At 47.4% G+C, this 25493-nt stretch overlaps 1 protein-coding gene across 4 annotated transcripts in view; it reads left to right on the forward strand.

The window, feature by feature from the left end:
* Positions 1-25020, forward strand: part of PAN2 (poly(A) specific ribonuclease subunit PAN2) — a 44248-nt gene extending 19228 nt beyond the window's left edge. For 3 of the 4 annotated variants that reach the window (XM_075591375.1, XM_075591376.1, XM_075591377.1), the window contains exons 10-27: positions 303-413; positions 3171-3290; positions 4023-4151; positions 4675-4877; positions 7289-7437; positions 9754-9860; positions 15738-15836; positions 16442-16515; positions 16606-16756; positions 18795-18947; positions 19994-20053; positions 20521-20611; positions 20817-20974; positions 21609-21752; positions 21995-22174; positions 22270-22363; positions 22907-23104; positions 24816-25020. In XM_075591375.1, coding sequence (XP_075447490.1) covers positions 303-413; positions 3171-3290; positions 4023-4151; positions 4675-4877; positions 7289-7437; positions 9754-9860; positions 15738-15836; positions 16442-16515; positions 16606-16756; positions 18795-18947; positions 19994-20053; positions 20521-20611; positions 20817-20974; positions 21609-21752; positions 21995-22174; positions 22270-22363; positions 22907-23104; positions 24816-24850 — 2256 coding nt within the window. In that variant the 3' untranslated portion in view covers positions 24851-25020. The remainder of the gene's footprint in view (positions 1-302; positions 414-3170; positions 3291-4022; positions 4152-4674; positions 4878-7288; positions 7438-9753; positions 9861-15737; positions 15837-16441; positions 16516-16605; positions 16757-18794; positions 18948-19993; positions 20054-20520; positions 20612-20816; positions 20975-21608; positions 21753-21994; positions 22175-22269; positions 22364-22906; positions 23105-24815) is intronic. The other variant, XM_075591378.1, reaches the window with a different exon arrangement.
* Positions 25021-25493: the final 473 nt, after the last annotated feature.

Here is a 25493-nt window from a genome sequence, read left to right on the forward strand (position 1 = left end):
ATTATCTCATAAATAGTACCCTACGCATATTACCAATCCCCAGGAATTGTGGGTGGGTAGAGCATTTCAAAGAGCCATTTGCCATCTTGGGTTAGTAACAGAATCAACACACTCATGACAACATTTTCAGCCTTACCTGAGATATCTGAAGACTATGCAGTAGCGCCTGTTAGAGATAAATATGACGATGTCACATTAAAGCATTTTGCTAAATTAATTTGAAACCTGATTTTAAAGTCCTGTAACAAGAGTCCCCTTATTTGTGCATCAGCCTCCATCCTTTTTTCTCTCGTTCACTTTAGGTGCCGTATCAGCTGGACAATGAGTTTGACAGCTTCAGCCAAGTCCCAGAATCCCCTATTGGGCGAGAGGAGGAGCCACATCTCTATATGGTGGCCAAAAAATACCGCAAGGTCCAGAAGCTCTCACTGTAGTGCAGGAGTGGCCAACTCCACTCCACAAGGTCCACCAACAGATCAGGTTTGAATATCCCTGCTTCAGCACATGTGGCTCTGTCGTTCACTGAGCTACTGATTGAGCCACCAGTGCTGGAGCAGGGATATCCTTAAAACCTGACCTGTTGGTGGCCCTTGAGGACTGGAGTAGGCCAACTCTAGTGTGTGTGTGTGTGTCTGGTGACATATTTTAACCACTTTCTTGCTATAAGGGCCAGAAACCCACAGCAACGCCATATAAGCTGATGCTAAATTTATCAAATGTGTCTAAAGGAAAAAAAAATCAACAGGGCAACCACCAAAACGTGCAAGTCTCCGCTGGATCCCAAGCTAAAATAGCAATTCAAAGAGAAATAGAGGTTGCCCTCCTTGCTGTATAAGCATGGCTGTATACATGCATACTGTGGACCAAGATAAAGAGCCCTCATCTGTTATTTTTGTAGAAATGTTATCATTTTAAATACAATGCAGAAACTTTCAAAACCATGACAAATATTCAAACGTATTCATTCCCTGCAGAGGGTAAGAAATCCTCCTAACGGCACACACAAAAGTAGTCCTGAAAAGTATATCAAAATGTATTGCATTAGTACATCAATAAATGAAAAGTGACGCAGGAATTAACTTTTTTGTTATAAAGAACATACACACCCAACCGCATCACTGGGGTGCCTAACACAGCATAAGATAATCACACTCTTAACCTAAAATGTTTTTATGTAAATACAGTGAGATAAGTGTATGTACATGATAAATAGACCACTATAAGTGCAACTACAAAATTAAAACCGCTTTATGGTTCATTTCAAATGTAAGGACATTGCAAAAATATTTTCTTCATAACCTTTACATATAAAAGAGAAAAATGAGAGTGAAAAGTACTTGGAAAGTTGTCCCTCAAGGTAGCTCCAGCTCCAAAAAAGCTCTCCTCGGCCTTTGAATACAAGCTACAAAACAGAAGCGCAAACTGCTACCATAGTGAAGCACTGTAGTATAATTTTACTGTGAATAAAAGAAAACCATATTGCCCTTGGAAGAAAAAGAAAACAAATCTGCTTATCGACTGAACCAGCTGTGGAGCCACTCGTTCTCGGTCCAATCCGGTGACAAGGACTCCTGAGTCCACGGAGTGTTGGGCGTCTGCAGATAGAACCGGAATTGACGTCCTAGTGCTTCTTTCCTCGGAAGACTGGGAGTCACGGTTGGGTATTCAGGTCCCAACCTCTGCACAGCAACATCAGCACAGTACTTCCCCTATGCGTTTTGTGGGGGTGTCCACTTTGTCAGGGGGTGGCTGTACTGTGCAGTAACCTACATTTTATATGGCCAAACCTATATTCTATTGAATGAACCAATCATTGGAGGTTTTGCCATATAAAATGTATGTTACTGCACAGTACCGCCACCCCGTGACAAAGTTGACACCGCCACGAAATATGTAGGGATGATACTGTTCTGCAGAGGTTGGACCTTGAATATACAACCATGATTCCCAGCCCTCCGAGGAAAGAAGAACTAGGGACTAGGATGTCACTTTAAATTTTCTCGGGTAGATGCCTGGCGATCTCTGGATACAGGAGCCCTTATGATCCGATTGGACAGAGGACAAGTGGTTCTACAAGCTGGTTCAGCCAATGAGCATATTTGTTTTATTTTTCTTATAAGGGCGATATGGTTGTGTTTTATTTGTATTTATTTTTTATTCACAGTAAAATTGTATTACAGTGCTTCACTATGGTGATAGTTTGAGCTTCTATTTTGTATACACACACACACACACACACACACACACACACACACTGCTCTTAAAAGCTCAATCATGTACAGAGTCCTACATATTACTCCATGCTAAGATAGTATTATTTCAGTGGTACTGGAGGAATAGCAACCCTGGTTGTAATACATAGGCCAGGTGATGCCGTAATAGCTGCCCATCTATCCTCCTCATGGTCCCATTCAGGATGCGTAAGTTGGTCACACGCCCGACGTACGTTTCGCTTCTTGCTTCTTGCTTCTTGCTTCATCATGGGTGCCACTGTGTGACCGACTTCTGCATCCTGAATGAGACCACAAGGAGGATAGTATTGATAAGTATATATTCGTATGTATACAAAATGTAAATTGTGTGATGTTACATTATGCAAATCCTTGCTGACGTCACTATACTTTTTGGTGCAAAGTCGAGGTGGGTGGTCCTCAATGGACCCTCCACCTTTTCTAATGGGATATTTATAGACTGTTTTACGTGGTGTTACGAGCACTTTCACTATTACCACCCGATGAAGGGGCTAAGAGCCATAAAATGTTGCGCTTTCACTTTTAGCATAATAAAATCAACATGAGTATTTCAAGCCTGTTCAGCCAGGTCTACTTCCTCGTGTGCGACGGATATTCGTTTTTTGAATTTTATTGGTACGTGGTGCCATATCTTCTCCAATTTTTGTACAATGGGACATTTAAGTTGCTCACGTGTCCGCTGCAAAAGGAAACGCGAACCCATACTCCATTTCTGCAAAAACCTAATGGGGCCGCTTTTCATCTTGGACCATCTTTTTATATGCCCACACAATCAAGATGATCTGTCTGCCCCCTCTCTATCCGTTTATCTCTGTACTCTTCCACATGCACCAGTGTAGGATTCTTGTTTTTTTAACCTCTTTAGCCCCTCTGAGGTAGGTAAGGAGGTTAATTATCACTGCTGAATGTTTTTCACAGGTCACAATTAAATATTCTAAACTAGGACTGGAAGACTTTGACTTTAAACATTACAACAAAACCTTGTTTGCAGGCCTGGAGCCTCACATTCCCAACGCCTACTGCAACTGCATGATACAGGTAAGCAGGGGGTGAGCCTGGCAGTGTGTGGGTGGTACTTGCTGAAAAATTGGAACAGAATCTCTTGTGAAATGGCTGTACCGATGTGATTGGCGTCAAGTGACTGGAACCTGACAGGACACACAGTAATTGGGGTGTTTGGTGTTTAATTTTGTTTTGTTTTTCTGGTGTTTTCATTTTGTTAAAAAATATCAGTGTTGGCAATGGCAAAAAATTGACACACATTTGAATTTGGTGTATATCTGCACACTTGGCTTTTATTCTCCACACCTCCTTTGGGTCGCCTCTGTATCCTACAGTGTCTGTGTCTGGGTTGCTACAAAAGGTCTAATTGAATAAGAAATGATGCTTAATTTTTGCTTTTTTTAAAATCGGTTTGAACTGTAAGTGCAAGATGATCGGTCAGTGGTGGGTTTTTTTCGGTTTAAACCGCAATCGCTAATGATGATAAATGGAGAATGTTGTCTTATTGTATATGAAAGGTAGGGCTTTAGGTGATTGGCATCAAGAGGACAGCAGTTCGGAGTGCTGTGGCTGAGGTCTTGAATAGACTGTGAGACTAGGATGATGTGGTAAAACTTGAGAAATCTGTAGTATAGTGAAGGTTTTATTTGATGGCTGGTCTGTCATCTCAGATGATTTACATGTAGCTGTTCACCCCAATCTTTGAGTGCAGATCATTACCAGATGTTTCCCTTTCCACTCCTGTTGACATTGTTCTTGCCCCACCAGGTGATGTACTTGCTGGAGCCAGTCCGATGCCTGGTGCAGAACCACCTGTGCCAGAAAGAGTTCTGCTTGAGCTGTGAATTGGGCTTTTTGTTCCACATGCTGGATCTGTCGCGTGGAGACCCCTGCCAGGTAAGATGATCAGTGAATGACACCATATTTCCTTAATGGTGAGGAGAAATATCAACCACAAATCTCCAGACCTTCCTCCTCTAAACTCAAGGAGTGTTGCTGAGCTACAGAGACAATCCCTTGGCTCCGCTTATGGGAACTATTTTATCATTTGACATAAAATCCTAGAACCTTTTCCATGTGATGCATTGCTACAGATAAGCAAATAGGATGTTCTTCTGTGTAATAGTGTTCCAGGTGATTTCCGAGGAGGTTCTCATGATGACGCAGTGCTCCAGATAAGTACAATGATGTTATGGTCTTACAAAGTGCTCTACATGAGTTGTTGGGAGGATCTTCTATGTCACAGTGCTCCAGATGAGCTCATGATGTTTTCATGATGTGACAGATGCTTCAGATGAGATAACAGGAGGTTCCTTCGAGACATGGCTTTATGTTGAAAACCTCTAACAAAGGGGTTGTTGTCCGTCCTTGTTTAATGTTTTCTTTTCCCCCTTTGATTTCTACACCCTTTGCTCCACAGGCCAGTAATTTCCTGCGTGCCTTCCGCACCATTCCAGAGGCGGCAGCGCTGGGGCTAATCCTGGCTGATTCGGATGAGGCAACAGGAAAGATGAACCTGGGCCGCCTGGTCCAGAGCTGGTGCCGCTTCATGCTGACCCAGCTGCACCAAGAGACACAGGAGCTGGAAGGGCCTCAGGCTTACAGAGGGGTCGGGGGCAGCAGGTATAGAGTAGGGAGTGCTGGTGTAGTGGCAGCATGTGCCTGTTTCTGGTAACCATGTGGGGTTGTCCTTGGCAGAGTGAAACGAGGCATTTGAAAGCTTGTGCTTTTCCTGCACACATTGCTATTCATATAAATGCAGTGACTGCAGAGTTGGCTTGCAGCGCTGCTGCTGCTTCTTCTCCAGTTTTGTTTATAATCGGAGAGTTTGGCAGCGCAATGTGTGTATTATCCCCGCCCATAAGTTCTAATTACCTCTGCATTGTTATGCCAGCCTCCCTGCCCCCACACGGGGTTACTGTATATAGTGTAGGCCTGCTACTGTGTGTACTGACCTTGTTTTAAGAGTTTATTGGCACTATGGGCCACGTTTACGTAGCAGTGCTATGCCAGAAGACCCCCTTCTGGGGCTGAAAGACACTGCAGCTTATTCATTTGTATAGGCTGTAAGGCAGGGGTGGCCAAATGCAGTCCTCAAGAGCCATCAACAGGCCAGATATTCCTGCTTCAGCACAGGTGGCTCAATCCAAATCCGGGGTGCGCAAAGTTTCTGTGCTGCGCCCCCCTGCCTGCCAGTCCCAGCGCTCGCGCTCCTCCCCTTTCCTGTTAACCGGCGTCAAATGACGCAGCGGGTCATGTGACGTGCATTATCATGGCGACACGTCACAGGAAATGTAAAACAAATATATATTCACCGCGCTTCTCCATGTAAGGAGCATGCTGCTGGTGTAACGATTGGCCATACAAATGTGCAAAACAGAAAGTGAATCCCTGCGCTTCTCCCATTTGGGATAGCAATAAATGGGGAAATAAATATAGTGAAAACCAAGTCTGTAAGACAACGGAGACTTTTGGTTACATCCTTTGATCAAATAATGCCAAGCCTGCTAATCAACATCAAGGTAAGTCTCCATAGCAGGTCCCTATGCTAAATAGGAATAGGTGATAGTGCGCAGCTAATAACTAGTAAAACACAACCAGTGCACAGTGGATATAAACAATATTGTGGACCTTAGATGTGAAGGTATCACTAAGGATGGGTTTGCAGCCTTTCTTGGGGGTGGCTCGGCACCCCTGGAACTAGACAAAAAACAAAAGAACAGGGCGCACAACGCACATAGTGATATATAGTTTAAAAAGTGAATTTATATTCAAAAGTAAATAGTTCTGCGTACATCAAAGTAAATACAAGTATGCAGTGGGTTAATGGGTTTACCACACCAGTCGACGGCTGAAAGCGACACTCTTTACTTGATCTCAAGGAGTAGTGGGTCAGCAATCGTCTTGTCCGGCAGATGGTCTCTCCACACGTGTGGATTCCAAGACTCTCCGTCTCAGGGTGGCATGTGGGTCTGTCCTAAGGTAAAAGTCCCGGAGCACAAAGCTCAAACCGGCGTGTAGCAGCCTCCGTCAGTGCCCGCACAGCTGAACAGCACTCGCACACCGCTTCTCCTCGTTGCGCGCCCGATGATGACGTCACGGATCGCCCATCCACTTCTAGGAGGCGCCTGATGGAGTGCAAGGTATAGGGGACCGCGCAGGATACACGCAACGGCACAGGATGCGATGCACGCAAAATGGAAACAGCAGCACTGGCTCTCACATAAAAAACAGGGGAACACATAGTGTTCTAAAAAGCACGGGGGTACAAAATATGAGCAATGACACCCTCTGCATACTTGTATTTACTGTACGCAGAACTATTTACTTTTGAATATAAATTCACTTTTTAAACTATACACCACTATGTGCGTTGTGTGCCCTGTTCTTTTGCCCTATGCTAAATGCATACAAATGTTCTGTGAAAAATACCCTGAAGGGGTTAATATACTAAGCATAAGCTTGTATAACTTATTGCAGTTAAAAACTGCTATATACTAGTGAAGCTACTTAGCTGTAAGCAAGTAAAGTGAAAAGTAGAGCGACACATCACAGGGCCCTGCGGCGTCATTTGATGCCGCGTTGCCATGGCGACGTGTCCAGAAGCCGGTTAAATCCCGGTAAGATGAGGTTGCAGAGGCCTCGCGCGGTCACCCGGCATTTCATTTGAATGCCTCGGGGAAGAGCGCAGGGGCCACTGCAACCGCCGCGCTCCCCCCGCCCCCCCCCAAAAAAATCCTGCGCCCTACCCCCTGCGGGGCACACCGCTGATCTAAATGACTGGGCCAATGGTGCTCAAGCATTGATATCCTTAAAACCTGAGCTGTTGGAGGCTCTTGAGGACTGTTTGGCCACCCCTGCCACACAGCCTATTGAAATGAATGAGCTGCACAGCGTCTTATAGCCTCAGGTGTCTGACAGAATAGCACCTGCATTGTACTTGTTTCTGTGGAACTGTGAGGTTTGACAGTGTGTTAATGAGAAGGTAGGCGCTGCCAAGTAGCATACGTGTGTGTGTTTTTCTATCTCCGCAGCTCTTTTGCATCCCCCGGGGGCTCTGTGATCGGGCAGCTGTTTGGATGCGAAGTGGAAAACTGCAGTATGTGTCGGTGTGGCAAAGAAACAGTGCGTTTGTCCACAACTCTGCTCTTCACCTTGTCTTACCCTGAAAGTTACAATAACGGTGCGTACAGCTTATTAGTACAGTGACACCCTACACTGCAGCAGGAATGATACTTTCTGCAATATTTCTGAGACCGGTTTCCCCTGCATGATTTTCATCTTTTGAAATGTTCAAAAGTATTATGTATGTCCACCTAATTTGTTCTAAGTAGCTGCAAAGGCAAACAAGATCTTATCTCGCATTAAACGGGCAATGGATGGGAGGGATGTAAACATAAGTATGCCCTTTTATAAAGCATTAGTAAGACCACACCTTGAATATGGAGTACAATTTTGGGCACCAATCCTAAGAAAAGACATTATGGAACTAGAGAGAGTGCAGAGAAGAGCCACCAAATTAATAAAGGGGATGATCAATCTAATTTATGAGAGGCTAGCTAAATTAGACTTATTTACATTACAAAAGAGGCATTTAATGCCGCGTCCATGGTGGGTCTGGGTGGTGCGACAAAAATGCCGTGCCTCTATGAGGCCGCCCATGAAGTGCGTGACCGTGCGCACGATGCAGAGCGCTCGCGATGCGCAAGGAAACAAATACATTTGTTTCTGTTGCGCACCGGCCGGGTCATGTGAGCGGATCACCCAATGAGCGCCAACTAGCTCCGTGCCGTCACGACCACGCCCCCAACACGCCCCACCCGTCGCATCTACCTAGAGGGCACAAATAGCTCAAGCTAGAGGCGCGTGGAGCCTGCACACACCATGAACGTGGCTTAAGAGGGGATATGATGACTATATACAAATATATTCAGGGTCAATACAAGGAGCTTTCAAAAGAACTATTCATCCCACGGGCAGTACAAAGGACTCGGGGGTATCCCGTAAGGTTGGTGGAAAGGAGATTTCACAAGCAACAAAGGAAAGGGTTCTTTACAGTTATGGCTGTTAAAATGTGGAGTGCATTACCCATGGAGACTGTGATGGCAGATACAATAGATTTGTTTAAAAAAAAGGTTTTAAAAAGGAACGGTATACAGGGATATACCAAATAAGTAAACATGGGAAGGATGTTGATCAAGGGAGTAATCTGATATTTGGAGTCAGGAAGGAATTTATTTTTCACTGGGGGTTTTTGTTTGCCTTCCTCTGGATCAATATACTGTAAGTATGGATACAGGGTAAAGTATCTGTCGTCTAAATTTAGCATGGATTTAATTGGATGCACATATGTCGTTTTTTCAACCTCGGCTACTATGTAACTATGAAAAGCACCTCCCTTTTCTCTGCATTTAGCTCCCTTTCCAGCTTGCATCCCCCAATTCAACATGTCAACATATGCAGAGGGCGGTCCCATCCAAACAGAGCTAAACACGCAGACTTCAGGCAGCTCGAACTAAACACAAACATGTCAACCTTCTGGTTTAGGAAGAGGATCCTATACCAAGAGCTAGTTATTCTAATAATACCCCTACGGGTGTCCTTTATTGGGGGCATGTAGATTAGAAAAATGATGTCCCACTAATGCAAAACAAAATGTTTATTTTTTTTTGTCAACTTTGTGCTGCGTACAGATGCGGTCCTCCGTTCCGTGGCGCCTCCAGGAACGCTCCGTGGGCAGTCCGTTGTCAGCCCACGGGGGAATTTTTCCTTCCCGCGGCACACTTTCACCTGCTATGGCTTTTAAACAGCCGGGTGAAGCTTTACTTTACGTGCACGCGGCACAAGAGGGGTTGCCGTGCGGGAGCTGCGAGGGCGATACGACGGAACGGGGGACCGCATCTGTATACATCAAATACATTTGTAACATTGGTGGGATTTCTGTGGATATCACACTGACTGTGTTCACTGCGCTGCACATAACATTTTGCAGGTGCAAAAATTTGAGATTCGAAGTGAAGCAACCATTTCTTTGGCAGCGTTTTTTTATTTTTTTAACACCATTAAACAAATATATTGGTCAAAATTGCTGTTTATTAGTTCCTATTTCAGACTGTGTCGTAACATGAGACGTAAATTATGTATGTAACTTAACCTGTAACAAGTTCTACATTTACACTTACTGTACTTCATATATATCGTTTGCACTGAAAGACACAGCGTAGATGTTTATCTGTGTGCCTGCTCGTCTATGAGTGTGGCATTTACAGGCTCTTCTGACTCTTTAGGTGCACATGCATCAAATGCCAGTACGGGTTATTACACCCATTCCGTCGTTAACCCACATTCAAGTCAATGGGAGTTAACTCCGGAACGGGTGCGATAACCCATACTGGCACTTGATGCATGTGCCCCCCGTGTGTGTCTCCCTTCTATCCTTCATTATCTGCTTCTTATATGCTAATGATGATCACGCCATATCTCTTCTTTTGCCCACCAGATAAAGCTCCTCATGATGTTGAGTTTGTGGAGGTGCTGAGGAGGAGCATCTGCCTGGAGCAGAACACCCAGGCATGGTGTGAGAACTGTGAGAAGTACCAGCCTACGGTATGTGCAGGAAGCATCCCCACATGTATCGTCACACACAGGAATGCAATGCACAACGGTCACAGTAGTAATTATGCTCTTGTTAGTTTGTGGTCAATGATTCGCTCAGCGAAGAGACGCCTTCGAGCCCTGTAGACTGGCGGTATTGGATCATTTTGAGTTATTTTTTCCATAGACTAGAGCGATGATCACCACAAATGAACACTTTATATGGAGCATAGTGTCTCTATTAGAGTTTTCTTGTTGTTACTCTTTTATGAGTAGCAATAAATTAAAAAAAAAAAAACAACTCCTTGCAACACAGAAATGCAAAGCAGGGTACAAGAAAGTTTTATTTATAAAATATTTTACAAGGAAAAAAATACATTGAGCGTTACCTCTCGTTTTCAAGTACGTCCTGGGCACAAAGTACAGTTGACAACGTTATAGTTACAAAGATATTTAAACTAGGAAACAGCTGAAGTCTGGAAGGAATTTAGACAGGAAGTGGATATGAGGGACTCGGGTAAATTGTTCCAGTAGTGGGGTGATCGGTACGGAAAGGAAGAGCGACCAGATTCCTTTATTGAACCTTGGGACTATAAGCCGGTTTCTGTAAGCAGATGTAAGGAGATAAGTGTGGTGTGCAATAGGGGTGAGAAGCCAGCTCAGGTAACTGGGTAACTTGTCCAGAAAGTATGTGAAGGTGAGACGGGAAAATGTACATTGCGTCTGGATTCCAGGGATAGCCTACCTAGTTCAGTTCGCATATCACAATGGTGTGTGTTGAAGTTACATAGCAAGACAAATACAGCATATTGAGATGTAAAGAATGTCCAGTTTGCTGAGGTGAGTTTGGGATGCTTTACATTATACCTCCATAGTCTATAATTGGCATTAGCATCAGATGTGAAATGCGCTTTCTGACCAATGGGCTTAGGCAAGATTTATTTCTATAAGTACAGCCAGTTTGGAATAGATTGTGGGTGATAGTTTAATATGCAAACCAAATGTTTCATTGGAGTCGTAACTGAGCTAGTAACTGAGGCAAGATTAGCATTAGAGTGGATTTGTTTTAATAGGCTGAATAAAAGCAATGCATAGTAAATGGTGACTTGCATGTCCAATAATGTCACAACTCGGCCACACGTGCAACGTGTCTCCCTCCCTATTGCAATGTCACTGTCTATAACAATATAAAAATGGGGGGGCTGCAGAGAGACTTCTCTCCTGCAAAGTGAGGGGTGTAACAGTATAAGGGGATGTGTTAGTGCAAATGAATGGGACGTGTGTTTGCATTGGACAGTGGGGTTCATGAAAGAGATTTGCAGTCAAAGAACCAGGAGACATTGAATAAGACCAAAGGTGCAAGGTGTTATAAGGAGGCTGAAAAGACCGTAGGACAGTGAGAATAGAAGTCTATGAAGGTGGTGTCATGTCTGTGATCTCCCAGGGGGAAGAACAGACATTAGAACAGCTCAACGACCACCTAATGTGTTCCCGTTTCATCAGGAATCTGCTAAGGACGGAAATGTGTTGAGCTAGTGATTGCTGCTGAGATGCTTGTTAGCATTGATGGTGACTGTGGCAATTATCTCCTCGAGTACAGTCTTCTGAGCAAACAGGAGATTTTTAAATTATCCTTGGTAGTACTTAATTAACCAATCAACATGGCTCTAATTATTACTAATACAACTTGCTTATGGTATGAGTCACCCTGAAAACCTGTCCTGATGGTTGTCCTGAAGGAGTGAGCCGTGGTATAGAGCAGGGGTGAGCAAACTTTTTATGCCGAGCCCCCCTTTTCATCCATGAAATTTCTCGGGCCCCCCCTGCCTGATGTAATCAAAATCACATGACGTCAGCGCATGTGCAGTGCATGACGTCAGTGCGAACCTGCTTTGTAACGCCCCCGCCACGCGTCTACAAAAAAAGTATTTATAGCACAAATTACATAACTTAAAAATAAATATTATAATATTTGTCTAATAGCGTTCCCATTTCTGCTGTATTATTAATCTCTCTCTTCCCGCCACATTAGAACACCTCAGGACCTCTCTAACCTCTTCCAGTCTCTCCCTGTATTTCTCACTCCCCCTCCAGTCCCTCTCTATTCCTCCCCTCAGTGTCTCCCCCTCCCCCCCACTCTCTTTCCCTCCCCCAGTGTGTATCTCTTTCTCCCTCCCCCCATTGTCTCTCACTCTCTCCCCTCTTCCAGTCTCACACTCCTCTTCCAGTCTCTCCAAGTCCCTGTATTTCACACTCCCCCTCCAGTCCCTCTCTATCCCTCCCCTCAGTGTCTCCCCCCACTCTCTTTCCCTCCCCCTGTGTGTCTCTCTCTCTTTCTCCCTCCCCCTAGTGTCTCCCTCCCTCCATTGTCTCTCACTCTCCTTCCAGCCATTGCCTCTCCCTCCCCCCAGTGTCTCCCCTGCACTCTCCAACCAGCTATTGTTTCTCCCTCCACCCGGTGTCTCTCTCACACTCTCCCTCCAGCCATTGTGTGTCTCTCTCCCTCCTGCCAGTGTCTCCCTCCCTCCCACCAATGTCTCTCTCATCCCCATCCCCATGTAGCTCTTTCACCCCCCCTCCCCATGTCACACTCACTCTCACCCCCTCCCCATCTCACACTCTCACCCCCCTCATGTCACTCACACCCTCCCCATGCCTCAGTCTCACACTCACTCCCCCATGTCCCAGTCTCACACTCACTCCCCCATGTCCCAGTCTCACTCTCCCACCCCCCCATGTCCCAGTCTCACTCCCCCCCCATGTCCCAATCTCACTCCCCCCCCCATGTCCCAGTCTCACTCCCCCCCATGTCCCAGTCTCACTCCCCCCCCCATGTCCCAGTCTCACTCCCCACCCCATGTCCCAGTCTCACTCCCCACCCCATGTCCCAGTCTCACTCCCCCCCATGTCCCAGTCTCACTCCCCCCCCCATGTCCCAGTCTCACTCCCCCCCCCCATGTCCCAGTCTCACTCCCCCCACATGTCCCAGTCCCACCCCATGTCCCAGTCTCACTCCCCCCCATGTCCCAGTCTCACTCCCCCCCCCCATGTCCCAGTCTCACTCCCCCCCATGTCCCAGTCTCACTCCCCCCCCATGTCCCAGTCTCACTCCCCCCCCATGTCCCAGTCTCACTCCCCCCCATGTCCCAGTCTCACTCCCCCCCATGTGCCAGTCTCACTCCCCCCCATGTGCCAGTCTCACTCCCCCCCATGTGCCAGTCTCACCCCCCCCATGTCCCAGTCTCACTCCCCCCCCCATGTCCCAGTCTCACTCCCCCCCCATGTCCCAGTCTCACTCCCCCCCCCATGTCCCAGTCTCACTCCCCCCCCCATGTCCCAGTCTCACTCCCCCCAATTTCCCTGTCTCACTCCCCCCCCATGTCCCAGTCTCACTCCCCCCCATGTGCCAGTCTCACTCCCCCCCCATGTGCCAGTCTCACTCCCCCCCCATGTGCCAGTCTCACTCCCCCCCCATGTCCCAGTCTCACTCCCCCCCATATCCCAGTCTCACTCCCCCCCATGTCCCAGTCTCACTCCCCCCCCCATGTCCCAGTCTCACTCCCCCCCCATGTCCCAGTCTCACTCCCCCCACATGTCCCAGTCCCCCCCACATGTCCCAGTCCCCCCCCCATGTCCCAGTCTCACTCCCCACCCCATGTCCCAGTCTCACTCCCCCCCATGTCCCAGTCTCACTCCCCCCCCCATGTCCCAGTCTCACTCCCCCCCCCCCATGTCCCAGTCTCACTCCCCCCCCATGTCCCAGTCTCACTCCCCCCCCATGTCCCTGTCTCACTCCCCCCCATGTCCCAGTCTCACTCCCCCCCCCCATGTCCCAGTCTCACTCCCCCCCCCATGTCCCAGTCTCACTCCCCCCCCATGTCCCAGTCTCACTCCCCCCCCATGTCCCAGTCTCACTCCCCCCCATGTCCCTGTCTCACTCCCCCCCCATGTCCCAGTCTCACTCCCCCCCATGTCCCTGTCTCACTCCCCCCCCATGTCCCTGTCTCACTCCCCCCCCATGTCCCAGTCTCACTCCCCCCCATGTGCCAGTCTAACTCCCCCCCATGTGCCAGTCTCACTCCCCCCCCCATGTGCCAGTCTCACCCCCCCCATGTCCCAGTCTCACTCCCCCCCCATGTCCCAGTCTCACTCCCCCCCCCATGTCCCAGTCTCACTCCCCCCCCATGTCCCAGTCTCACTCCCCCCCCATGTCCCAGTCTCACTCCCCCCCATGTCCCTGTCTCACTCCCCCCCCATGTCCCAGTCTCACTCCCCCCCATGTGCCAGTCTCACTCCCCCCCCATGTGCCAGTCTCACTCCCCCCCCCATGTGCCAGTCTCACTCCCCCCCCATGTGCCAGTCTCACTCCCCCCCCATGTCCCAGTCTCACTCCCCCCCATGTCCCAGTCTCACTCCCCCCCATGTCCCAGTCTCACTCCCCCCCCCATGTCCCAGTCTCACTCCCCCCCCCATGTCCCAGTCTCACTCCCCCCACATGTCCCAGTCCCCCCCCACATGTCCCAGTCCCCCCCCCATGTCCCAGTCTCACTCCCCACCCCATGTCCCAGTCTCACTCCCCCCCATGTCCCAGTCTCACTCCCCCCCCCCATGTCCCAGTCTCACTCCCCCCCCCCCCATGTCCCAGTCTCACTCCCCCCCCATGTCCCAGTCTCACTCCCCCCCCATGTCCCAGTCTCACTCCCCCCCCATGTCCCAGTCTCACTCCCCCCCCATGTCCCAGTCTCACTCCCCCCCATGTCCCAGTCTCACTCCCCCCCCCATGTCCCAGTCTCACTCCCCCCCCCATGTCCCAGTCTCACTCCCCCCCCATGTCCCAGTCTCACTCCCCCCCCATGTCCCAGTCTCACTCCCCCCCATGTCCCTGTCTCACTCCCCCCCCATGTCCCTGTCTCACTCCCCCCCCATGTCCCAGTCTCACTCCCCCCCCATGTCCCAGTCTCACTCCCCCCCATGTCCCTGTCTCACTCCCCCCCCCATGTCCCTGTCTCACTCCCCCCCCCATGTCCCAGTCTCACTCCCCCCCATGTGCCAGTCTAACTCCCCCCCATGTGCCAGTCTCACTCCCCCCCCCATGTGCCAGTCTCACCCCCCCATGTCCCAGTCTCACTCCCCCCCCCATGTCCCAGTCTCACTCCCCCCCCATGTCCCAGTCTCACTCCCCCCCCCATGTCCCAGTCTCACTCCCCCCCCCATGTCCCAGTCTCACTCCCCCCCCATGTCCCAGTCTCACTCCCCCCCATGTCCCTGTCTCACTCCCCCCCCATGTCCCAGTCTCACTCCCCCCCATGTGCCAGTCTCACTCCCCCCCCATGTGCCAGTCTCACTCCCCCCCCATGTGCCAGTCTCACTCCCCCCCCCATGTGCCAGTCTCACTCCCCCCCCATGTCCCAGTCTCACTCCCCCCCATGTCCCAGTCTCACTCCCCCCCATGTCCCAGTCTCACTCCCCCCCCATGTCCCAGTCTCACCCCCCCCATGTCCCAGTCTCACTCCCCCATGTCCCAGTCTCACTCCCCCCATGTGCCAGTCTCACTCCCCCATGTCCCAGTCTCACTCACCCCATGTCCCAGTCTCACTCCCCCCATGTGCCAGTCTCACTCACCCCCTCTCCCCATGTCGCTGATGCAGGAAGCAACGAGATGCTGCTGTGTACTGTAGCACAGCGCCGCACAGCGCCACCTAATGGCCAAAAGAAAAATTGCAGCTGCAGACGGCTTTTTTCCCTCTGCTCCTGGCAAAATCGCCGCTGCTTCCTGCGCCCCCCCTAAACAATCTTGCGCCCCCCCAGTTTGCGCACCGCTGGTATAGAGTGTGCGTGACTGTAATGCTCGCCTGTGACTGCATGTTTTATCTCCCCTTTGCCTCACAGGTTCAGACCCGTAATATTCGCTGTCTTCCCGACGTGCTTGTCATAAACTGTGAGGTGAACAGCACCAAAGAGGCAGAGTTTTGGCGGACACAGGCAGAGGTACACGTGTGGTGTGTCTGCGCATTTGTTGGGGCTGATTGTGAGGGAAGGTAATAGGTGTCACCCTTTAAAATACACCTGTCACCTTTAACTTGTATGCCAAGGAATGGGACAATTGGCCGCTGGCCATCTCTGTGGGATTTTTTTTTATGGTTTAGGGTTGGTTGTTGGGGGTTAAGGTTAATGTTAGGCATATTAAGGTTAGGGTTTAGTGATTTAAGGTTGTCGGGTTTATGAGCTAAGGTCGCAGTTATCGGCATTGCCCAAAATGGCCTAGAATTCCACAGACTCCCTGCGTCATCCGCGGCGGCCAACTGTCCTAGACCCCATATGCCACTCTTACCAAGGGTGTTAAGCCGACGAAAGAACCAGTATCTTGGAGAGAGTGAGACAGAATTAGTAGCAGGTAGTGGTAGAACAATGATCTGTTTTTGTAGGTGTACAGTATGGTATGTAATTAGAAGAACCTTTACATGTTCATATGACACCCATGTCATTTCATACAACAGGAAATTAATTCTCGTAGACCCCGAACATTATCGATTTCTCAAATAAGTTGAGATGTAGACCGGCTCCCACATTTCTTTGTGTTTTTTGTTTTGCAGTACACCTTCAAAAAGGCTGTGAAGAACGCAGAACTGAAGGCTCCTAATATCAAGGAAAGTGTCCCGGGAGAGTGGTGAGTAAAGCGAGGAAATACTGCTAGTTTACTCCATATATTTATTGTGGATCTCATGTCCTCTGAGCCGATCTTCTCTCTTCCTGGCAGGGACGAGCTCAGTAATTCCGAGGCAAACCCACCGCCACCTGTTTTCCCCTCGGTGGAGGAGCTCCGCAATGTCTGGATGCCCGTTTCTCTCAAAATGAAGCTTGCTAAGAACAAAGAGTTAGAGGTTCTGAACTGTACTGAGAGTGAGGAGGTGAGCCTAGAAACAAAAAGAGATGTGGCAAATGCTGGACCCCCTGCCAGAAATTGTTTACAAAGTGTACAGCAAATACAAATATCACTTGTGAGCACATTTCACATGCGCGGACTGGAACCCTTCTTTTCCCCATTATCTCTTTGCATACAGTGCTTCCACTGCAGCCAGGGATTCTGGGTAATGACATGCAAATGAGCACTCAGTTAGATGTTAGTCACTTATTTGGTATTTCAAAGGGTTTACCTACAGCCTAGTAGGGAAAAGGCTGAGACCAGGTTTCAGTAACCGCAAAACCTCTTTGATGCATGAATGTGAAGAACAACATATTGTAGGCTAAATGCTTATCTATATTAAAGCGAGTGCCGTCATGTTTGGAATAAGAACTATACTGACTTTTGCTTAAAATGACTTGTAACTGGGCTCTCGTACATTGTTGAACAGCCGGGTAGATTTGTGTGGATGAAAAAGTTTCCTTTAAAAAAAAAAAAAAAAATGTTTCATCCCCCTGAATCTCTTTGCTACATTACCATTAAATGCAATCTTTTTGTCAATAGGTGAGAAAACTGATAATTTGTCACAGGATCTCTACTTGCTGTCTATTTTAAGTTGATAATGGTACTTAAGCACTACGGTACATTGCTCATCAATGTGAAATCAGGGGATGATTTTGTGATGGTTACCAAATGTCTGCAGTGCATTTGGCCAAAATTCTGTAGGGTACCGAAGACTATGGGGAATATTTAAAAAGGTCCCCAAAAAAGTGCATCAAGGTGCACAGCTCAAAGACATCTCCAGTTTGTGTTTTCTTACACTCAACACAGATCAGTATTCAGAGGAGTTTATGCAAAGTTAGAGGTTTTTGAATCTGCAATCCCCCCAGAATCCTATATTCATTTAACACCTATAATGTTAGGATCTTGTCCCCTGAGCATGACTTGCTTGTTTTAAATTAGTTTTTTGTTTTTTTTTTAATTAAAAACATACATTTCTTAATCTCCAGCTTCTGAGGTTAACATGGTAACATTTAGACTGCAATGAGCTCTGGGGAAAACGTCATTTTGACTTCCTGGACACTTAACATTGCAACCGCTTCTCTCTCTCGCACGAAGCCTCAGACATTCACAGCAGCAATAGTTAGAAAGAGCAAGACGAGAGCGCTTAAGTAATACATACATAAATGGTGATCAGTGTGGACGGCTGCTTTAACACACACAATATGGGGACGGGTGGCTTACACAGATGCAGCACTTAATACTTCTGATCATTTGTACGACGTTGCAATAACCACCCCCACATTTTAAAGTGACGCACGCAGGACAGAAGAGGTGCAAAATCATTTGTTACATTGCAGTGTAGAGACCTGTGTTAACAATGTCTCACTAAGGGCGTACTCAATACGCTGTGAAGCGGCTGCCTGTGCTGGAAAACATGTGTCCCATTCATATGAAATGAGCTGGACTCCTCTGCAGCATTGTGAGCAGCTTCCCAGCGTGTTCCATAGGGGCCTGAGTTTCGAATGTATACTTTTACATTTATACTTTGCCTGTACGGTCTGTTGTGAGCGGTCCCTGACAATTTGCCGTGGTCAGCTCGCTGCCGGCCATCTCTCCGCAAAGGTAACCCCCTAACCTTACCGCTTGCCCCTAATCTTAACTCATTACCATAACATGTTAACCCCTTACCCTAAAACCCTAACCACCTAATGCTAACATTCACCCTAAAAACCTTAACCCCTAAAACTAAAACCCCTAGCGTTAACCCACTTACACAAAAATCTAAACCTTAACCCCTAAACCCATAATCGAGCCCTAATCCTAAAATCCCTAACGCCTTATCCTAAACCCACTAACCTTACCCTAAAAGCTTAACCCCTTACCCTAAAACCGCCAAAGTTAACTCCTTAATAACTTACCTTAGCGGCGAGATGGCTGGCGGCGGCCATCGGTGGCGAACTTCCCCATTCCGGTTTTCAGCACCTCTTTATTTAAAGACAGGGTAGCATGACTCCATTTTGCCGATAAGTAGCTCTCTCTAGTCCCTGCAGCCTTGCCCATTGGAGGACGAAAAGGATGAAGCAACAAACGTGTATGACCTTGTGGCAACTGTGGTTCATATCCTGGACCCTCGGACAGGCGGCAGTCTGGTGGCACACATAAAAGTAGGAGAGACGTACCATCAAAGGAAGGAGGTGAGGGAGAGCGCAGGGTCCATCTCCAGTGGCCTTGCGACTGATACTTTGCACAGACACCATGCACTACATGCAGACTCCTTCCTGCGTAGGGATTTATTCTCTGATGTAGCCTATTTTTTCATTCCAGAATTTCAGTCTATTTAATATTGGAGATCTTTTGTATTCCTATTTCCCTATTTGTTTTGATTTCATGAACTGGAAAAGGTGTAGCCAGATTTTCTAATTTCCCAGAAAACATTTTTTATTACGTTATCCTTGTATACTTTCTATACAATTCGCCCAAATAAAGGCACAGTGGTTCTGTGCTTTTGAACACCTACCAATCTACGTTTGTAATAATCCGAGGCACAGTAAGATGCAAGTGATTTTGACCTAGTGACCCAAAAAGATGTTCCTGGTTTGGAACTGGAGTCTCCTACATCAGTTACCTATAATGTATACAAGTCTATAGACGCCATGGGCGCTCACCCTACCTTTGAACTCATGGAGTTCTGAGAATTATTTGGACCTTGAGATCTAATTAAATCAGGATTTCCAGATCAGTGCTACCGCTGCACTTCTCTGTGCACACAAAATGTTCTTTGTAAGAGAGAGCAAATCTCTCTTGGCAAGTAAAAAATCGCCAAACAATATAAGTATTACATGAAAAATATTTAACAAAATTATATATAGATATCTACCATTTTTAATTATTGACATATTAAAAATTCATCCTGGCTGCAGAGACCCAAGCAGAACACCTTGGATGTTTTTCGGTTCTTTATTGTAGGCACGTCCTACTTCAGAACCAGTGCTTCATCCCAAGATCATGATCATACACTCGTCTAATATTATACAGAGATCTAATCTGTCTTCCACTGGTTTCCATAACACATTCACCCACCCACATATTCACATCATACAGAGGTTGGGCTGCAGACACATTTTTGGTAAGGACATTTAAATGAGGACACTGAGTGGACGTCTGCTGCATCTTTTTATGTACGGACTTGTCTCTTTATTGTTGTTGGTTTTTCTCTGAGCTTTGTGTGTTTTTCCATCAGGGGGTTACACACCAGCAGTGGTATCTTTTCAATGACTTCCTTATTGAACCTGTGGATAAGGTAAGATGCTGTAAGGGCGAAGAGTATGTGTCTTTCTTGGCCAGGATGACTGCAAGGATTAAAGGCCTTGTATGACCTTGCCTGAAGGATCAGTGAAGCAATATGCCTCATGTAACCGTACCGATGTTTTGCATGGATGCAGGGCTTGTGGCTTCCTACAACCTGATTACTGCAGGGATACAGAGCCTGTCCTTCTAGAACAAGGTGGCTGCAGGGAGGCAGAGCTTGTTTTTCTAGAAGATCATTACTGCATGAATAGAGATCTGGTCCCTTCAGAACAGGGTGACTGTAGGAATAGAGAACCTGCAGAGCTACTAGAACCGATCATTGCTACAATAGCACACTTTGGTGGTACAAGGCTACATATCTGAAGTTCATTATAGTCCGTTTACAGTATGTCTGTCTTTCCCTTTACAACGTTGTTCTTTGTAACCTCCCTTACTTTCTCGTCTATCTTCCTCTCACAGTGTGAGGCTGTGCAGTTTGACATGACATGGAAAGTTCCTTCAATCCTGTTCTATGCCAAAAGAAACCTGAATTCAAAGTACAACCAAACAAGTAAGGTCCATAAGTATAGAAGTCAACACCATATGACTACCTCCTAGACCACATAGGCTAATGCGTGGTCTTTTACAGCCCAGTTTCCATGTTTGGTCCTTCTTGGTCTTTGCTGTATCCCATTATCTCTGCCCTTTGCATCTCTGATTCCCTCTCCACTCTGCGTTCACTTGTCTCTGCCTGTGTCTCTTATTTTTGTCTGCAGTTAAAAACCCGATAGAAGCCAGTGTGTTGTTGGCAGAGGCGTCTCTCGCCAGGAAGCAACGGAAGTGTCATGCCAACTTCATTCCACTGTTACTGAATGAGATGCCACAGGCGGGAGAGCTGGTTGGGCTTGACGCTGAGTTTGTTACCCTCAATCAGGTAATCTAAAAGCAAGTGAATTTGCATTTTCTGTTATTGATAAGATGGTTACATTTATTTTGATTACGTCGTGTTTCTTTTAATGAAACACATAATTTTGTAATGTGCTTTTCATGTTCTCTGGATGTAAATGAAAACTGCTCAGGGTGCAGCTGCTCGTTCTAGTTTTGTAATGCTAAAACAGGAGCTTCAACTACAGCCAGGGATACAATATACGATATATTAAAACATAGTGTGACAACTTCAGGTTGCTCAGCGCTGTCCTCACATCTGTATGGCTAAACAAATTGGAAGGGCAATCTCACGAGATTTAAGGTATCTGTAACATTTCATGACATACTGTAGGAGACAGAAGGGACTTGTAGCGCGTCCAGTCTGTACCTCCCACAGCATGGTAGTCGTGACACAGAAGCAACAGGGGTCCATTAAGTCTGTCTCTCCTACCACAGATGACTGTGACGCATACAGCCCCTATAGTCAATCAATTTTCTCTATTGTACCCTGACATGAGGTATTGAGACTAGTAAATGTACCTGTATCTTATAAAATCAGTCCCTTTATATCACAGGAGACAGAGACATTTCAGCCTGTGGTCACCTTTATATGCTATGTCTGTCTCCCTACGTTACTTCAGGAAGAGGCTGAACTTCGCAGTGACGGCACCAAGTCCACCATCAAACCCAGCCAGATGTCAGTGGCTCGTATCTCCTGTGTGAGGGGACAAGGGCCCAATGAGGGGGTGCCATTCATAGATGACTACATCTCCACCCAGGAACAGGTGAGCTGCTGCTCCCAGCCCTTCACAGACACAATAAGATGGTGCCACCATGTGTGCATTGCAGGGCAGGTCTGTACAGGGAGCTGTCCGTGCTGGAATATTAGGAGATGCTTCAGGGAATGACGGAGGGGGCAGTGCACAGCTGTTGGAGACCTATATACAGGTTCTATATGGCAGGATAGAAGTGCAGAGCTGTGAAGGTGCTATAGGATGTGACAGTAAAAGGACATGTTTCCCTGCAGGTGGTGGATTACCTTACACAGTACTCTGGTATTAAGCCTGGAGACCTAGATGCCAAGATCTCGTCCAAGCATTTGACCACGCTTAAATCCACATACCTCAAACTGCGATTCCTCATCGATGTTGGAGTCAAGTTCGTGGGTCATGGGCTGCAGAAAGATTTTCGAGTTATAAACCTGATGGTAGGACCCCTTTTGCATGTTTAGCAAGGAAGAGGATAGGCATGAGCGCTGAAGATGGTGGGAGGTGGTTGCTTGATTGCATATCTCCTCTGCAGATACCTAAGGATCAGGTGATTGACACAGTGTACTTGTTCCATATGCCACGCAAGAGAATGATCTCTCTCCGGTACCTGGCCTGGTATTTCCTAGGTTAGTGATGTGGCTGTATGTGTTTGCTCTCTTCTCCCTCAATCCTTCTGTTTCCCTATTATTTTTAATACCCTCCATTTTGTTTCTCTCTCTCTCTTCCTGTTCTCCCTCCCCCCCCACCCATTCTCGTTCTCCCTCCCCCCCCACCCATTCTCTTTCTCTCCCTCCCCCCCCACCCATTCTCTTTCTCTCCCTCCCCCCCACCCATTCTCTTTCTCTCCCTCCCCCCCACCCATTCTCTTTCTCTCCCTCCCCCCCACCCATTCTCTTTCCCTCCTTCTCTCTCTTTTTTTTCCTTTACACCCTATCTAACGAGGAGCCCGCTGACTATTTCTGGAAATTTGTTTCTCTTGTTAAACACGTCATAACATTGGTATGAAAGTAGTCTGTATAAAATGAGTTTTTGATGCAAGGGACAAACGATTATGTGGCTGGAGAGCCCAGCGTGTATTGTAGTACGGGAGAGCAGGCTGGAAGGAAAAGACACTGCATCACGGTTAAACCCTCTCCCTGAAGCCCCATTGCTGCTTTGTTCTTCTACAGACCTGAAAATACAAGGGGAGACACACGACAGTATAGAAGATGCTCGGACGGCCCTCCAACTCTATCGCAAGTACATGGAACTGAGCCGAAATGGGAGCGAGCCAGACCACTTCCGCAAGGTGCTGAAGGGGCTGTATGATAAGGGCCGTAAGATGGATTGGAGGGTGCCGGAGCCAGACAGCCAGAACAGCCCAAAAAGTAAATTCAACGTGTCTCCTTAACACCTGCCCTCGTGATTCACCTCCACCCGGAGACTGTCCCTCTCACTCATTAACTGAACCTTACAACTTAACACATCCCTCTCAATAACTGTCCCATATGAGAATATTCTCTCATCCTCCCCTTACTTATTTAGTCTCTCAAATATGATCAAATGTGCATCTCTCTGATTTAGCTCTTGTAACACTGTATTTAAAAACAGATAATCTGTAGCCCCCTTTCATCCTTCACTCAATGACTATACCTGACCCAATGATAATATACCCACCCCTCACTAACTAGCCCCTCTGATAAAATCAATCCATCGTTCCCTCACTGTCAGATGCCCTCTGAATTAATTACATCTGTCTCTTTACTGACCACTCTAACGCCGTGCTTACAGCAACAGCGACGCGGCCGATGACGTCACCCGTTGCCATTGCGATAGTTATATTTCAAATTTAGGTGACGTCGCTGGCTACAAGGCCAGCGATGTCATAAAGGGGGAAGGCAGAGGGACGCAGAATCTCCTGATTTGACCACAAGGGGAGACCGTCGCTGAAAAAAATCAAATAACGGTGACTACCAGATTTTTGGTAGCACTGTCGCTCCGTCGCGTGCACTATAAGTGCCGACAATGGCAACAATGCATTTGTTTTAACGCGACGGACGTGTTGCCATCGACAGCACTATAAGCGCAGCATACTCTCCCTCTGCCAGTTCTCTCCCAACTTCCCCCTGTGTATATTCAAAAGTGTTACATACTGTACAGGCCAATCAGTGTGGGCTTACACAGCAGCGGTGGCAAACTTCCTCGATTACGCATCTTCTGTAGCAAACCCTTGATTTACGGATTGGGACACAATGCGTACAGTAGAATAACGATAGTGTTGGTGTTGTCTGCCCTGCCAAATACCTGTAACGGGTGTTCCCCCACCCTCTGGGAGATTTCACGGTTACCTGGTGGTGTTGTGCTGCTCACCTGCTAGGCTTACAGTATACAGAGTGTCCGCCGATGTTAGTTGGGGACTAAAAGGACAGGCTTTAGGGTTCTTCTCTGTTCTTCACTTGGTGCAGCGCCTCCATCACCAGCAGGCCCCAGCAGAACTGGGTGCAGTCCCTGCAGGAAAACCCTCTTGTACTCCCCCCTGCTAAACTGCAGTCACAGGTTGGAGTATATAAACACCGCAACCTGTCTTTATTCCTTTTCAACAGGACACAGCATACAGCAGGGTACACTTCTTCAAAGGGGTCCGTGGACTCGACCCCCAGGGCTTCAGGCCCTAAAGGTCTATCCTTAGCTCCCTATGCCATAGTGGAATAAGGGGTAGTATCCCACTCCCCTGTGGGAGGGGAAGAAAGTTGGCCAGAGCCTTGGCTCCATACTTCCAACAACTACTAAATGTAAGCTCTGCAGCTCCTTTTGTACCCAGGGGGTGGGTCCCAGGTCTGAGACCCTGTTAGGGCAGCACACAGGCCTTAGGCCACACACCCCCTGTCACTCAAGGGAGTTGTTTACTGCTGCAGCAGCAAGGACATAGATTAAACGCTAACACTGGTACCAAGCCTTGTGTTAGGTAGGGCGGATTAGTAGCCAAAAGGAGACATGGCTACATATCTATTGTCTCATATAGCAGATTGCTCTTCCTGATACACTGATACAATAAGACATTTCTTTAACTGATTTCCACCCTCTCTGTTTTATTCACAGATGCACCAGCGTATTCTGCCATGGTGGGACATTAGTGCCCTTTTTAATTTCGCTTTATGAATTTCTGTTAAAGGGGAAGTTACTTTTCTCATTAGTATTATTATTATTGATATTTTTATTTGTAATGAATTGTGATTCCACGAAGCCCAAAGCCGTTCTGTGAACGCAGGCATATGGAATTTTAATAAACAAACAAGTGCCCGCATCCTCTTGTATTTCTTGGTTATGAACACGATACGTAGCTCTGAGCTGTAGGTCTGGGTAAGGCACTGTGCTCACTCGCTATGGCACAGGAAACACACATGTAAGTTATGAGTTTCACACTTCCCTTTTGTGGTAGTAAAAAATAAACACAAACCACGGAGGTGTGGGATATAATTCTGACCGCTGCCTTCTCTCTGTCATTTAAATAAGGAACTGCTGTCAAACATAATTCCATAACCTGCACGTCCTCTCTCTAGAACAAAAAGAATGGGGGCGCAAAGAAGGAAAAGAATCACTAAAAGTGCATAAATAAATTTATAAATTCATAGTACGGTAACAAGTAAAAACTTACAAGAAATAGTGGGATCATATGGATCCAAGTACACAGAATGGGTAAATCACTCAAACAGAAGATCCGTAGTCCAGGCAAAATCCCCCTCTCTGGATCGCAGTTGGCGTGTGCTGAGGGGAAGT

This window comes from Ascaphus truei, chromosome 3 (genome assembly GCF_040206685.1).
Source record: "Ascaphus truei isolate aAscTru1 chromosome 3, aAscTru1.hap1, whole genome shotgun sequence".
In the NCBI taxonomy this organism is placed as follows: Eukaryota; Metazoa; Chordata; class Amphibia; order Anura; family Ascaphidae; genus Ascaphus; species Ascaphus truei.